Below are 16,038 nucleotides of genomic sequence, written 5' to 3'. Positions count from 1 at the left end.
GCGGAGTGGAAGAGAACAGCCCGTGAATGGTGGACGCTACTGTGGGTGCGGGTAACTTCTGACAACCTGAAAGATTATTTTCTGCTAGGCGTTTTTTTTTTTTGTTCAACAGCCAAGCGCCGGCTTGAGGGAGATGCGGTGATATCATGATATCCGCCCAGAAAGAGAGAAATAGAGACACAGAGGAAGAGAGAGAGACGGAGGGAGGGAGGAAGGGAGGGAGGAGAGACGGGGAGTCGGCTACCACCAGGCCAGCTGAGGATGCTTGTTGTTTCTAGAAACAGGATTCATCACCGGGCCGAGCGCTGATCCTCCTCCTCCGGCACATCGAGCACTCCCCTACCCGCTGCAGTCGTCCTGACCGCGGGGCGCAGTTCGCCTGTCTGGCCCTGTCTAGCCGACGCTGTTTGCCTTCTTTTTTATGCTCTCCCCCCTCTTCCTCTATTTCCTGATGCAGGGCCGGGGAGGGGTGAGCCAAAGTGTGCACCGGATATTGGAAAACCCATTCTTCTTGCTGATGCTGTTGTGATAATAGATCATTATCTGGACAACGCCGCATCTTGCACAGAAAGCCACATCCTGACCGAAACGAGGCCCCGACTGGCTTGAGAAGAAGAAAAAGGGGCAATGTAGCCTATGAGCTTGGAAGAATATGGAAACATTTTTGGACGGTAGTAGCAGCAGCAGCAGTGAGGAGGGGGTTCCTGATATCGATCAGAGAATGGATTCAATCAGGCCATTCTGACTTAGGATATTTGAGACTGTACCCTTACAGGAATCAATCTGTGGCAAATGTAGCCCTCAGGTCTGAATGAGATCTTTATTTTCCTGCTCCACTTTTGTCCAGCTGCATAAGCTACCTATGATCAATCAGCTTTAAAGTACTGTTATTTATAGAAAGGGTGGTGGATTTGACGGGACTACATCACCCATCACTTGCACCGGTCAAACCTCAAACGTCCTCTTCGTTTGGATCTTTTCTACCTTGCCTCTGAATAATGCTGCTTTCTGTGCTGTAGTGAAAGAGACACAAACTGAGACTGGGACACATGCTGCTTTATCCTAGGCCTTGTAGAGTGTAAAACTGGGCCGGTTCTCACTCCCAGCACGGACCTGGCCGCATGACAAACAAGTGCATGGGAGTAGCCTGCAGGGCCCGGCTTTAGATCACGGACAGTCCTACGCGCCTCTCCTCTCCGCCGCCGTGTAGCCACCCGGGATATGCGCGTTACGGCATTACGCACGGAGCAGCAGCGACCGCTATCTTGATCTGCCTCATAAATATCAGGAATAGGATTTCACCTTTGAGAAAGGATGAGCAGCAAGGAGCTGACGGTGGGCCAGTCCAGCCAGTATGTGGGGCCTTACCGGCTGGAAAAGACTCTCGGGAAAGGACAGACAGGTAGGGAACAACTAAATTACCTCTAATCCCTCTCCTGTAGCCAGGCAAACAGGACATCTGCAAGGTGCATCACCTGATTCCAGCATTCAGAATCTCAGAATCACTAAAGCACATGCTATTCAGTGGTATTCAAAGCATGGTTTGATCCGTGTGTAAGTCTTTTTATCTCCCATGCTTTTTATTCTGCTCCAACCCATGTCAAGATGTCATCAAATGAATTATTCTTTAGAAGACATGGGGAGGATAAGACATCACAGCAGGCCTATTAAATATTCCAATCAGTCTTTGTATGAGCTGAGTTTGGTAATTGTTTGTGACAATGTACGTAAAGCTTTTTGAATTATTGATGACATCCCTCCCTTTTCTGTTTTCACGCTGCATGAGGATTTTTGATATATCACCCTTCTCTCTCTCTCTGTTTCTCAGGACTGGTGAAGTTGGGTGTCCACTGTATAACGGGACAGAAGGTGGCCATAAAGATTGTCAACCGAGAGAAACTCTCTGAATCAGTTCTAATGAAGGTACATTATTTAGAATTGACCTCATCTACTTATCCATATCCATCTGTCTACAAGCTGTCTCTTTACCATGTCTACAATCACACTGACCGTTATTATGGTGGATACGAAGCTCAAATGATTGTCAGCTTGCACTCTCCAACCTGCAAAAATAGCAACAGCAATGAAGTCTTTTATTTTAGTCAAGAAAAGCCTGTCTGTCTGTGTGCTGTAACTTGGAGCACTCGAGTGTGTGGGCACTCACTGCTTCTGTATATTGAACAATAGAGATGATTTCATTCTGCTAATTAAGCCCTCAGATGAAAGCTAACTGCAGCTGAAACTCACTGGCCTGAAATTAAATTGAAATTGCTTTTTATGTTGGCTGATTACAAGTTGCAGCTTTGTGGAAGTATTTCTTTTCAAAATACAGCACGTTGCACCAGGAAACCTTTGGGCAAAAGCAAGTGCTGTGTCATGGTGTCATGTGTTTTAGTATACAGATGCCTCAGTATCTCAATAGCACTGATTTTTGAGACAATCCAGAGAAATGCGTGTGTTTTCAGATTTCTTTTGTAAACCAGATGCATTAATAAATGTCTCAATTTTCAATTCTATTTTCAAGTCTACGTATCTTGTGACAATTCTCACATGCCCTTCTGTAGGTGAAAACAGTGGTTTTCAAAATGAGGGTCCTTGAGAGGGTTCCCAGGGGAGTCCCCAGCAAAAAGGGCAATCATTTATTCTAACTATAATTCCATCTTTAAGTAACACAATGACAGAAAGCATGAATATTTTGATCATTGAATTCATACACTTTCTATAATAAAACATCTAAAACCAAAACTCCTATACCAAATGGTGGTTGGATTTGTGCCAGTTTTGGGGTCCTTGAAATGGCAAGGTTTTGGAATCACTGCAGGTTAGTTGGTTAATTGTCACTGTGATCTTTCCTCTTCTCCATACAAAACATAAAGAGATCTAATCCCTTCTATCAAAGATGGGCGCCAAACTCCACTGTCGTTGGATATGCAAAAAGGGCATTCTAAAGAAAAAAACTTTTGTGTGGATGTCTTTAAAACAGTTGTTTTCATTATTCACTTTACTTTAGCGCAGATAAGTCAGAGACTTCACATTACAAATGTAGAAGTGCTTGATTTAACTAGCTATATATAGCTTAATCAATCAAATACATAATGTCCATCAGTCATAACTTTAACCCTGCATTAATTGATTTTTGGAGGCCGCACAAAAAGGTGTTAACACAACAGTAGCATAATGTAATCTTTTTCATGCAACTTTGCAACTAAGCTTAGTGTTACTTATAGTATTTGTACATTTACGAAGCAGACGCAGAGCAACATTGGCATTCATTTGAGTTTATTTTTTCTGCCATCTTTAGAATGTAAGTTCAATATTTACTGTATTTTAGCTCTGTTTTGGTCCCCACCAGCTCCTGGAGGAAAGTATTTGGCTCTATAGCTGAATGCTCCACAATGTTCAAAAGTTAGTCACTAACTGTGTCTGTCTGCTGAGCTGTTTAGTGTTGAGCAGACAGAGTAAAGTTTTTTTTGTTTTGTTTTTTTTTAGCTTTTTTAATGACTAGTGATGTAAACGAGAGGAGAGAGCAAACCAAAAACAGTAAAATTTCCTGGCCGGAAAATCAAAATGACAAAGTGAAAGATGCCAAAACTCCCCCTTAAAACAGAGGGGCCTGCAGAGTTGATGATAATCCTTTGTAAGTTTGTCACTATTGTCATTTTTTCACTGTATGCTATATGGCTCAATTCCATTTCATTTTCTTCTGCGGATCCCCTCAGTGTAGACAAGATTCTCAGCTGATCAGCACAGGGACATTGCATGAAACTGCCATGACATCATCTTCAAGCGACTTCATCAGCAACCATCAGAGGAACGTCTTCAACTTATCATTTGTATGGTGTAGTTACCTGGCGTAGTGTAGGCCGTAGGTTTGCGGGCTGCAATTTTTAAAAATCTGGGTTGAGTGAATAAAAAAAGTGTGGTTGCTATTGATGGTAGCTTGGCTATTTAAACATGGCAGGTGCAGGATGTCTTGTGTTGCGTTAGTGACAATTCTCTCCCACCAATCAGTGAGGTGCAGTGTTTTAACTCCACATTTTAGTATCTAGTAACCTAGTCAGTCTAGGTTACTAAATACTAAAATGTGGAGTTAAAACACTAAAAGTGGTACTAAAAGAAGGTCCAAGTACCTGTACTAACCCCAACTTTTGCTAATGGGAATGCAACTGCAAGTGTCCTTGGGCAAGACGTTGAACCCTGAGTTGCCCCCGATGCTGCGTATCGGAGTGTGAATGTGTGTGAATGTTTATCTGATGAGCAGGTGGCACCTTGTACGGCAGCCTCGGCCACAGCGTATGAATTTGTGTGAATGGTGAATGGTTCCTGTATGATGTAAAAGCGCTTTGAGTAGTTGTTAAGACTAGAAAAGCGCTGTATAAATACAGCACATTTACATAGTTATTGGTCCATTGTTTATTGAAAAACATTGATTAGTGCAGCTTGAAGTAGGTCTATATATCTGGGCTAGCTTTCTGTACAGGCCTGCACTTAATGGGACAGTTCACCCCAAAATCAAAAATAGTAAATTTTCTTCTCACCTGTAGTGCAATTTATCAATTTAGATTTTTCTGGTGTTGGTAAGTTGCCCACTGTTGGAGATATGGGCCATATAAATGTCTGCCTTCTCTCCAGTATAATAGAGCTAGATGGCACTACCACACCACCAAAAACAATACATTTGAAAAATCCAAAAGCAATGTCTCTTCCCAGAAAACATGATCCAGTTATGCAAAGACAGCCCACAGACCTGATCATCAGTTCCATGTAGGAACTATTTTCTTTCTACCAAACTAAACCAAATAACCATATCACCGTGCAGTAGGAAGCAAGTCATGGATGAAAGGCTCATGCCATGGAAAATAAGTATTTGAACACCCTGCTATTTTGCAAGTTCTCCCACTTAGAAATTATGAAGGGTTCTGAAATTGTCATCGTAGGTGCATGTCCACCTGAGATACATAATCTAAAAGAAAAATCCAGAAATCACAATTTTTTTAAACTATTTATTTGTATGATACAGCTGCAAATAAGTATTTGAACACCTGTCTATCCGCTACAATTCTGATCCTCAAAGACTTGTTAGTCTGCCTTCAAAATGTCCACCTACACTCCATTTATTATCCTATATTAGATGTACATGTTTGAGGTCGTTAGCTGCATATAGACACCTGTCCACCCCATACAATCAGTAAGAATCCAACTACTAACATGGCCAAGACCAAAGAGCTGTCCAAAGACACTAGAGACTAAATTGTACACCTCCACTAGGCTGGAAAGGGCTACGGGAAATTGCCAAGCAGCTTGGTGAAAAAACGTCCACTGTTGGAGCAATCATTAGAAAATGGAAGAAGCAAAACATGACTGTCAATTTCCCTCGGACTGGGGCTCCATGCAAGATCTCACCTCGTGGGGTCTCAATGATCGGTGGTAGCATCATGCTTTGGGGGTGTTTTTCTGCACATTGGACAAGGCAACTGCACTGTATTAAGGAGAGGATGACCGGGGCCATGTATTGCGAGATTTTGGGGAACAACCTCTTTCCCTCAGTTAGAACATTGAAGATGGGTCGAGGCTGGGTCTTCCAACGTGACAATGACCCGAAGCACACAGCCAGGATAACCAAGGAGTGGCTCTGTAAGAAGCATATCAAGGTTCTGGTTGTGGGCTAGCCATTCTCCAGACCTAAACCCAATAGAGAATCTTTGGAGGGAGCTCAAACTCTGTGTTTCTCAGCGACAGCCCAGAAACCTGACTGATCTAGAGAAGACCTGTGTGGAGGAGTGGGCCACAATCCCTTCTGCAGTGTGTGCAAACCTGGTGAAAAACTACAGGAAACGTTTGACCTCTGGAATTGCAAACAAAGGCTACTGTACCAAACATTAACATTGATTTTCTCAGGTGTTCAAATACTTTTTGCAGCTGTATCCAACAAAAAAATAGTTAACAAATCATACATTGTGATTTCTGGATTTTTTTTATTTAGATTATGTCTCTCACAGTGGACATGCACCTACGGTGACAATTTCAGACACCTCCATGATTTCTAAGTGGGAGAACTTGCAAAATAGCAGGGTGTTCAAATAGTTATTTTCCTCACTGTATACATAGATATATACAATCCTTGTCTCGAGTCTAAGACCTGGACTAGTCAAGTCCAAAACAAGGCCGAGCCCATAAAGGTTTGAGTCCGAGTTAAGACCAGGACAGAAAAAAAAAGTCTTATTCGTGACAGTATCACACAGCCACACACCCAGGAATTGTAAGTATAACCATATCTAATCTAAAGAAAACAGAATTACATATATCTCATAATAGCAGTGTTAGAACTTTTACAAACAATTTCAGCGGATTATTGAACACCAATGCCTAGAAGAAACATTTCACTCAGACATTAAATCCACTTAAATCACGTCATTGAAGCCATCTTTCGACAGTGTTTATGAGGCGGCTGTGGCTCAGTCGTAGAGCGGTTGCCTGCCAATCGGCAGGTTGGTGGTTTGATCCCCGCCCCTGCAGTCATTGTTGAAGTGTCCTTGGGCAAGACACTGAACCCCGAGTTGTCCCCGGTGCTGCGCATTGGAGTGTGAATGTGTGTGAATGTTTATCTGATGAGCAGGTGGTGCCTTGTACGGCATCCCCAGCCACAGCGTATGAATTTGTATGAATGGTGAATGTTTCCTGTAGATGTAAAAGCGCTTTGGGCAGTTTTTAAGACTGGAAAAGCGCTATATAAATACAGCACATTTACATTTACAAACACGAATCAACTGCTTTTACCACTGGTGGGTACTAGTACTGAGAAGTTAAACAACTAAATGACAATATAGCTATACTTCAGATGTAGTATAGAAAAGAACCAACCATTAGGTACACTCTGTAATTCTTTACAGAGTTTACCTAATGGTTGGTTTTTGCCTCCCCTGAAAATAATCTTGTATTATATTGTTATTTTAACGTGGGTTGATAGGAAAGAGATGTCTTTTCATAAAACTTTAAAGTTTGGTTAAATAATGAACAGAGTTCAATTAAACATATGTTCTTATATTTGAGAACAAAGTGCACAATTTTAAAATAAATCCATTAGAAAAGTATTTAAGGAGTGAGCAGGTTGGGTCTCACACACACACACACACAGATTGCACTCAATGAGCTGGAGCAAAATACTCTTTTTTTTTTTTTTTTTTACAAATTCTGATTAGCTGAGAAATTCATAAGAACCTTTTTTAACAGTATACCCAACAGTAATTAAGCATTTTTACAGAGTTGTATCCTTCAAAAGGCATGATATGTGTTTCTCCATTTGAAATATCACTGCAGGTTGACTGCTTTTAGAAGCAGAGGTTGATTGCAGGTGACACTATTGTTGTTGTTAGCTCGCCGAAACTCTACTGCCGAAGTAAGTTGCTGGGTGGCTTGGCAACATTAGCTAATTTCCGCTAGCATATGTACAGGCTAACTATGGCAAATTACCTCTGCCATTACCTCTGTGTAACGTAACAAAAACACTCCCATATTTCATTCAATACAACTATGGTTCAAAAGGAGCACTAATGCCACAGGCCTTAAGTTGACAACGTGGACGCAAATATAGGAAACACCTAAGGCAATCATAATATTTACCTAGCAGGCTAGGCTAACGCTGTGCGGCTAACATTAGCAGAAATCTGCATAACTTTAGAGGTTGTCTAAACTTTTGAAAAGCAAAACAACGTCCCAGTCCGAGCTGTGTTTCACTTCCCTCCAATATTATTATAAACATTTCTTTATTAAATAATTGCTTTGGACACACACACACACACACACACACACACACATATATATATATATATATATATGTATATATATATATATATATATATATATATATATATATATATATATATATATATATATATATATATATATATATATATATATATATATATCCAAGCCCTTTTTTTCTTTTCTGTTATTTTGAAAGTGTAAATGATGGAAATAAAATCTAACTTTTTGTGAAATATTCGACGAATGTCTAATCTGTCATTTGATGCCTTTTGGAGATTTTTCCATATTGTCTTGGTTTCTTTATGCACATTAATACAAATTTTTACCTGGGGTGCCCAAACCTTCGGACCCCACTGTATATATTAGCCAGCAGTATTGGTTAGCTATAAACCTATGCTATAAAGTTGATAGTTTATAGAGATTCGTTTATAGTATAAATTTAGGCTATGTATCTATGGTAAACACTAATCTACATAAGATAAAAATGTTGAACCAGTGCAGTGATACTGTATAGTAAAAAGGAAGCAGGCCTGTGGATTACACAATTAACACTAACGTTAAATGTTACAGGTAAGAGGAAAAATATATATTTTTGACTTTTGGGGTGAACTTTGAAAACAGAAATTAACAACGTGAGCAAAGGGTCATTCATAATTTTCTAAATATAATTCCTTTTCCCTTTTTTTCATTCATCACTTTATAAAGTTTAAAAAAAATTCTGACAATAACTTTAACCTGTTGTAGTAGACAAGTTGAAGTTATTGGCAGAATTTTTTGTAATGTGAACTTCTTCAACAACTTGTTTCTGCTTGTAAATGAACACTAAAGAATTTGACAAAAACATATTTTAACATTGTCTCCGTCTGCTCAGCATTTAGCCTTACTCTGCCTGTATACTGGCTACTGTTCCTCTCTCTGCCTTGCATCATATTTACCTTCCTCTTCCTCCTGACATTTCAATCTCTATCATTTTTAACCTCGCTCCTGCTCCCTCTCTCTTAACCTTTCCCCACATCTCTCCCTCCCTCTGTCTCTCCAGGTGGAGAGAGAAATAGCTATTCTTAAACTAATAGAGCACCCTCACGTTCTGAAGCTGCATGATGTCTATGAGAATAACAAATACCTGTGAGTATCTCTTTATCGTTCTGTTTTCTGCTGACTTTCTTCCCTCTGGATCTTTGCCAGAGCTGAAACTACCCATAATCTGAAAGGTAAAATATGTTTGGCAAGACAAAACTGCGATCATACTAGGGCTGCACAATATATCATTTTTTAATCATAATCACAATATAAACTGCCGCAATACAGGCTGCGACACACGCACAAGACACTCTGAGATTTTTTGTGTTGAAAGAAAATAATTGTAGAAAACTTCACTTGTAATGTAATCTATTCATTTTATAATTGTGCATTCTATATTTAATTCAGTATTCAATAAAATAATTTTTAAAATGATTTAAAATTCAAAAAGCATTTGTTGTATTTTAGTGGGATACTGAAAGCAGCAGAAATGCAGAACTGAGTTCACTTTAATGTCTGTTTATTTATTGCATTAATATAATAATTGTAATATTCAACGTTTTAGCATATTTTCCTCGTATGATTCAGCCCTTGTTCCTACACACATGATGTTTCAGTTTTTATATATAGCAGAGGCCTCCGTGACTTTTGTACATAAATGTTTCTCTTACCTCATCTGTGTTTTCATCTGTCTGCCTTTTCTACCCTCCTGTGTCTCCCAGGTACCTGGTTTTGGAGCATGTGTCTGGCGGAGAGTTATTTGATTACCTGGTGAAGAAGGGCAGATTGACCCCCAAAGAAGCTAGGAAGTTCTTCAGACAAATCATCTCCGCCCTTGACTTCTGCCACAGTCACTCCATATGGTCTGTGACATTCGTGTTGTTGTTCCATTTCCAGTTTTGTCTTTTAAAAGTATAGTAAGTGATGTTAATCCAATACAATTTTTGTCAAATTCAGTGGATATCTCCTCAGTGGGTCACCCAGCGCTGTCTTTTTGCTTTGTTTCCACTGAAAAAAAAACTTGAGTGTTAAAACACAGCCCTGTCTGTGTAAACAGAAAACAAACAGAACAGAGTGCACGAGGCACAAAACACTATTCCAGCCAATCGGCAACAGGCAGCAACAGTTGATGGTAGTGGGGAAGGCAGCATGTAAATGTTTATTCTATTTTTTATTTTTTTTCAAACAACAACATACAAAACTCTCGTACAGGAAAGAAAATATCTGTAGAGGCTGCGTGGGAATGGGCCAGCCAACCAGTGAATCCTTCTGTGAATTTGACAGTTGAGTTCAAATATCCCAAAATCTGTGCGTAGATTTGCTTACTGCACTTTTAACTTCTCATTGCTATTTCCTGATTTACCTAATAACTTGACATTATTCCTTTGAATTTATCACAAACGATAACTGATAACTGTTATTTTAGAGTTAATGGTCTGGAATCAGATTTAGAAACATGAATTAAACAATAAAACTACAACTTTCACCAAATTATGTATTTCAGTTCAATTCAATTTTATTTTTACAGTATCAGATAATAACAAGAGTTATCCCAAGAAACTTTATAGGTCTAGACTACACTCTATAATTTACAAAAAAACAACAATTACCTGCAAGCAAGCATTTGCCGATGAAAATCTTCCTTTTTATGCAGAAACCTCTGACAGACCCTGGCTCTTTGTGGGCGATATCTGTTGCTGCACTGATACAAATATACAGATATGGAGAAATATGATTCATAATAAATATAGCAGTTATACTGATGAACAGTGGCAGTTATAGTAACAATAAAGATTTGGATATACAGACCACAAATAATAGTTGTAGCAGTTGAGGGCTTAGTAGGGCATAGCAGGGCGTAGTGGGGCATAGTAGGGCACAGCAGGGCTTACCATGATTTAGGTGCCACCCCAATCTAAGAAAAACTGTGCTGCAGGAGAAGACAAGGATAAGGACTTATCTCCGGGGAATTAGCTCCCCTGAGATAAGTTAGTAATAAGCATTTGTTCCACATGAATGCAACCAGATGGAAAGAGAAAGGAGATTAGTCAAAGGACGTCTTCCAGCAGCATAACTATGAGCTGGTCCAAGGCAAAGATGAGCCAGCCCAATATGGGTTGGTAGATGAATTGGATGGCTATAAAGAGAAGCAGGGAACCCTGCAACTCCTTACTCCCTAACTATAAGCTTCTTTTTTTTTTAAAAGGGAGAGTTTCAAGTTTACTCTTAAATGTGGAGACAGTGTCTGCCTCCAGAACCCAGACTGGGAGCTGGTTCCATAGGAGAGGAGTCTGATAGCTGAAGGCTCTGGCTCCCATTCTACTTTTAGAGACTCTAGGAACCACAAGTTACTCTGAAATCTGGGAGCACAGTGTTTTAATGGGACAATGAGCCACTATGAGCTCTTCAAATAAGATGGTGCCTGACCATTAAGAACTGTGCAGGTCAGGAGTAGGATTTTAAATTCAATCCTGGATTTCACAGTAAGCCAGTGAAGAGAAGCTAACACAGGAAAAATATGAACTCTTTTCTTAGTTTTTGTCAGAACAGGTCCTGCTTCATTCTGGGTTAACAAGACAATCTTACAGTTTTTTTTCCAATTGCTAAAACACAATTTTAGAAACTCGGCTGTTTTTATTAAAATACAATTCACAAAACCACACACCCAAGCTGCAAAAATACCTCATATATCCGACAAAATGAACACAAAATTGCAGAAGAAATGTATATAAAAAAGAGGAGAAAAAAATAATTAGGCAGCATCTTGCTGCACAGCTGGGTCTTCCATTGTTGTTGTAAAAAAAGGTGCTCACCTGTGGTCTTTTCATAGTGCCTGATTGAAGTGGTAACAATTAACCATTGAGGTGTTTGGCCAGATTTGGCCAATCAGCTCATGTAGTGTCATTTTTAATGGCAGTGTTTTGAAATGGAAAACCTGACTTTATGTCATAATGTTGTGTCTAATGCAGAGAACCGTGTTCAGTGTTTTCAAAAAGTGCTACTTTTAATTGCAAAATTTTTGTAAACTAGAAAATGTGTTTAGACATTTAGAGGTTTGGCTCTCTGTGCGTCAGTTTAAACAATTGTGCTATGCATTCCATTTTAGTGTGTTGGCAATTGGAAAAAAAACTGTAAGGGACTTGTTTGAGCAGCCTGATAATAAGGAATTACAACATATAATTTATTCATATAATATTGTATACATTTTATGAATCAGCTTGTCATACAATAACATGCCCATGTTGTGGGAAATCTGACTGATCTTCTCTTCATTGAACCTCATGCAGCATAGACATAGGCGTTTGTATGATGGCAAGCATTCTTTACCCTCAGAAAAATCATTTGTAAATCAATTACTCATACCAATTTAGATTATTGAAGACATTTTTGTTTTTCTTGCAGCCCTCCAAATTGAACGAATAATCCAAAAAGTGATAGTAAGTGTAGTAATAAGGGTCTGCATCAATGTGGCCCCCTTTCCTTTCATTTTGTCTGCTTTGGATTCTTCGTTCACAAAGGAAGCATGTGATGAAAAACGTTTTTTTTTCTTCAATTTAATCACTTCATCAGGGTGAAGTATTCCTTCAAAAAAAAAACATGTTTGGTGGAAACGGATTGGTTTGATCATAAAACATTTGGATAGGCATCCACATAAGAATCCTGTTAACTGTAATAGTGTAACTAATAGTGTAACTGAAACCACGTGAGTCTCCACTGTGCACTCTGTGTTTTGGATGGAGAAATATTGCATAGAATTTGTACGACCACTCAGATAACTTCTTTCTTGACAGTTTTATTTTCCTGTATCTTTACTTTGTTCTATACTAGTATTTATTGCTTAATGGCTTAATATATTGTTTTGCTGGTTTAATTTTCTCTTAGTATTATATCACGGTTGTGCATATTGTCCAGCAAAGAGCTTAGTCATCCTCCAAAACCTTCCTGAAAAGCAGACACTAAACTGCAAATCACTGTGATTCAATAAACAATAGACCTCCCTTTTGGTATAAATGTTTACATGTTATGTGGAAGTCCACCAAGGTAAGCTTTAGTTGCTGTTTATGGTCTGGAAAAATACTTCCATTGAGTGTGTATGTATGTGTTTGTCACAGTCACAGAGATCTGAAGCCAGAGAATCTTCTCCTGGATGAGAAGAATAACATCAGGATAGCAGACTTTGGCATGGCGTCGCTTCAAGTTGGGGACAGCCTGCTGGAAACCAGTTGTGGGTGAGTTCTGGGCAGTAGTGGAAATCCAAACAGTAAAACTACCTTGTTACAAGTAAAAGTCCTGCATTGAAAATGTTACCTTAGTAAAAATATGTAAGTATTATCAGGAAAATGTACTTAAAGTATTAAAAGTAAAAGTACTCAATGCAGAGAAATCCTCAAATTTTAGAAACTGGAAACGGTCAAAACTGTTTTTTGTTTAATTGCCAAATCATGTCAGCTTTACTTGTAGGCCATTCTATTGTTGGGGGGTTTATTTTATAATGAAAAATCCTTATTTGCAAAGTAACAAGAAACTACAGCTACCAGTTAAATGTAATAGAAATAGAGTATTTCGCTCTGAAATTAAATGTTCTACACTACATCTGAAGTAAAGCTATTTTGTCATTTAGTTGCTCAAATTCTCAGTACTAGTACCTAGCAGTGGTAAAAGTAGTTGATTGGTGTTTGTAAAAGTTCTAACACTGCTATTATGAGATATAGGTAGAAGGTGGCATGAACAGAACCTCAAATTTGTACTAAAGTACAGTACTTGTAGTGTAAATGTACTGACATGTTACATTCCAGCACTGGTTCTGGGTTGCATGGGTTAAGATTAGCTTGTATTTATATGTGTGACTTCATACCATCTTTAATTGTTTTATTTGTATTACCGCACTGTATTGTAATTTAGTTACAAATATAATATGTAAAGTATGTTCCCTAAATGTTACACATGTCATTTTGTACTACTCTATTAGATGGCTGTGTTAATCTTATAACAGCCTCAGATGAGAAATAAGAAGCCCCCTCCATTCGGGAACTCCCTAACTAGACACATCAGTGTCTGTACTGACCCGGAAACATTCAAATCTCTCATCAATTAAATTAAATTCATTCTTTATTAATAGTATCAAATCATAACAAGAGTTATCTCAAGACACTTTACAGATAGAGCAGGTCTAGACCACACTCTATAATTTACAAAGACCCAACAATTTCCCACGAGCAAGCATTTGGTGCAACAGTGGTGAGGAACATTTTTTAGGCAGAAACCTTGAGTGGTGAGGAAAATCCTCAAAACCTCTTTAGAATCTCTTTAGAATAGCCTCCACCATACAATATTATCACATTTTATCTAGTGTTAATTGCTGGTTTTATAGTTTAATTTGCAAAAGGCTTGTTTTTGGGTTGGTTTTCTTGCTTGACTTGTTTTTATTGTGCTAAATATGCTTAATGTGCTAGTTTTATTGCAACGTGTCTTTTAGTACTAAGAAAATTAAGGCTCTATTGCTCTACATGATCAATGGTTTTGTTCATTAAAAGCTTAAAACGTTTTTATACATCAGGTAGGGTTAACGAATAAGGGATCGTGGCTTTGGCCACGATTCACTCATTCAGTTAATTCCATTAAGAAAAGAGCAGGTTTTCTCCCTTTTTGTACATTGTTTGACATACATCTGCACTCGCTACCTGTTATCTAAGTGGATGGATATATCTGGTTAAATCATTAATAATAGCCTTTGCTTTCTTTACAGATCCCCACATTATGCTTGCCCAGAGGTCATAAGGGTAAGTTACATCCAAGGTGTGTGTGTGTGTGTGTGTGTGTGTTTGTGGGTAATGCTACCCTGTCCTTGCACGTTTGTGTATTAGGGGGAGAAGTACGATGGTCGCAGAGCAGATGTTTGGAGTTGTGGCGTCATCCTCTTTGCTCTTCTTGTGGTAAGAAGATCCTTCTTATTCTCTCTACTATTTTCTTTTGCCCTCAGTATTGTTTTGTTTTCTTTTATGCCCTTTGAGTCCCAGTAGAACAATAATCACATTAAATCTCATAGTGTTCTCTCAATGCCAGACTATCAGGTCTACCTTAGTCTATATCCACAACGTTTTACTTCTGGGATCGCCCCGATGCCACAGTAAATTCCACCGGATGCATGTTACCAATATCTGTTACCTTCCGCTGTCCATGTGTTGGGATTTTAAACTCTGGTGGATTTTTGAGGACTCTGGTTAACAGCTCCTCAGATCTCTGCAGGGTAAATCCAGACAGCTAGCTAGCACTACCTGTCCAATCTGAGTTTTCTGTTAACAATTAAAACAACTTTTGAATGTTCCACCAAAACAAGTTCCTTCCCAAGGCTATTTTAAAGAGGCACCGTGTGGAGCTTAGCGCCACCTATGGCGATTGTGATTGGTTTAAAGAAATGCCAATAAATCAGAGCATGTTTTTCTCCCATCCCGGAATGCTGTTTGGCTAGTGCCAGACCTTCCCCCACAACGCTGTGGAGGAAAATGTTGAACTATTCCTTTAGCCGTGCTGAGTTTAACCCAATGTTTGATTGACACACAAAACAACCAACCCCAGATGCTACATGGTGCTACCTATAAAATGAGTGATACAACACTATTTTTGTCTCTTTGCATCTCTCTTATTTTATATCTTCTTGCTGTGTCTCTCCATTTTCTTCCGTTCCTTTCCAGGGTGCCTTGCCCTTTGACCATGATAACCTGCGGCAGCTTCTAGAGAAAGTGAAGAGCGGGGTATTCCACATGCCTCACTTTATACCTCCTGACTGTCAAGCTTTACTTAAAGGAATGATAGAAGTCAACCCCGACAAGAGACTCACGGTGAGCACGGAGGGCTAACAGGGCTTAAACAGGGAGCGGACAAAACTAGCTATTTAACTACTGTACAGAAAATAGAAAATGTATTGATTAAGAGCCGGGGTTCTCCCTGGATGCATGTTGAACTCCTTATGAGATAACTCCAAAAACAGTCTCTATATTGGATTTGGAACATGTAGCTTTACCCTCAGTCATTTAGCAGATAGCATGCAGGTAGCCACCAAGTTCACCTGTAAGCAATAAAAAGTCAGCCAGACAATGTTTTCAACCAACTTATGTAACTATAGTTGGCTTGGTTAGCTAGCTAACTACAGCTGATCAAATCTCAGCGGCAGCTATCATTTAAGATGACAAAATCGTTGGCCTAGGCACTGCCAGATGCTCCTGAGCAAGGCACCGTACCCCCCCCCCCCAACTG

General features: G+C 39.2%; 1 protein-coding gene across 6 annotated transcripts in view; it reads left to right on the top strand.

Annotated features, from left to right (window-relative positions):
- Positions 1–6: 6 nt before the first annotated feature.
- LOC117957695 (serine/threonine-protein kinase BRSK2-like) overlaps positions 7–16,038 on the top strand; it is a 38,332-nt gene continuing 22,300 nt past the window's right edge. For all 6 annotated transcript variants that reach the window (XM_034893638.1, XM_034893636.1, XM_034893634.1 and 3 more), the window contains exons 1-8: positions 7–1,402; positions 1,829–1,923; positions 8,804–8,889; positions 9,507–9,647; positions 12,897–13,013; positions 14,531–14,564; positions 14,649–14,717; positions 15,477–15,623. In XM_034893638.1, the coding sequence (XP_034749529.1) occupies positions 1,315–1,402; positions 1,829–1,923; positions 8,804–8,889; positions 9,507–9,647; positions 12,897–13,013; positions 14,531–14,564; positions 14,649–14,717; positions 15,477–15,623 (777 nt within the window). In that variant the 5' untranslated portion in view covers positions 7–1,314. The remainder of the gene's footprint in view (positions 1,403–1,828; positions 1,924–8,803; positions 8,890–9,506; positions 9,648–12,896; positions 13,014–14,530; positions 14,565–14,648; positions 14,718–15,476; positions 15,624–16,038) is intronic.

This window comes from Etheostoma cragini, chromosome 15, assembly GCF_013103735.1.
Source record: "Etheostoma cragini isolate CJK2018 chromosome 15, CSU_Ecrag_1.0, whole genome shotgun sequence".
NCBI classification, from domain to species: Eukaryota; Metazoa; Chordata; class Actinopteri; order Perciformes; family Percidae; genus Etheostoma; species Etheostoma cragini.
This window is presented reverse-complemented; position numbering and strand designations above follow the sequence as displayed.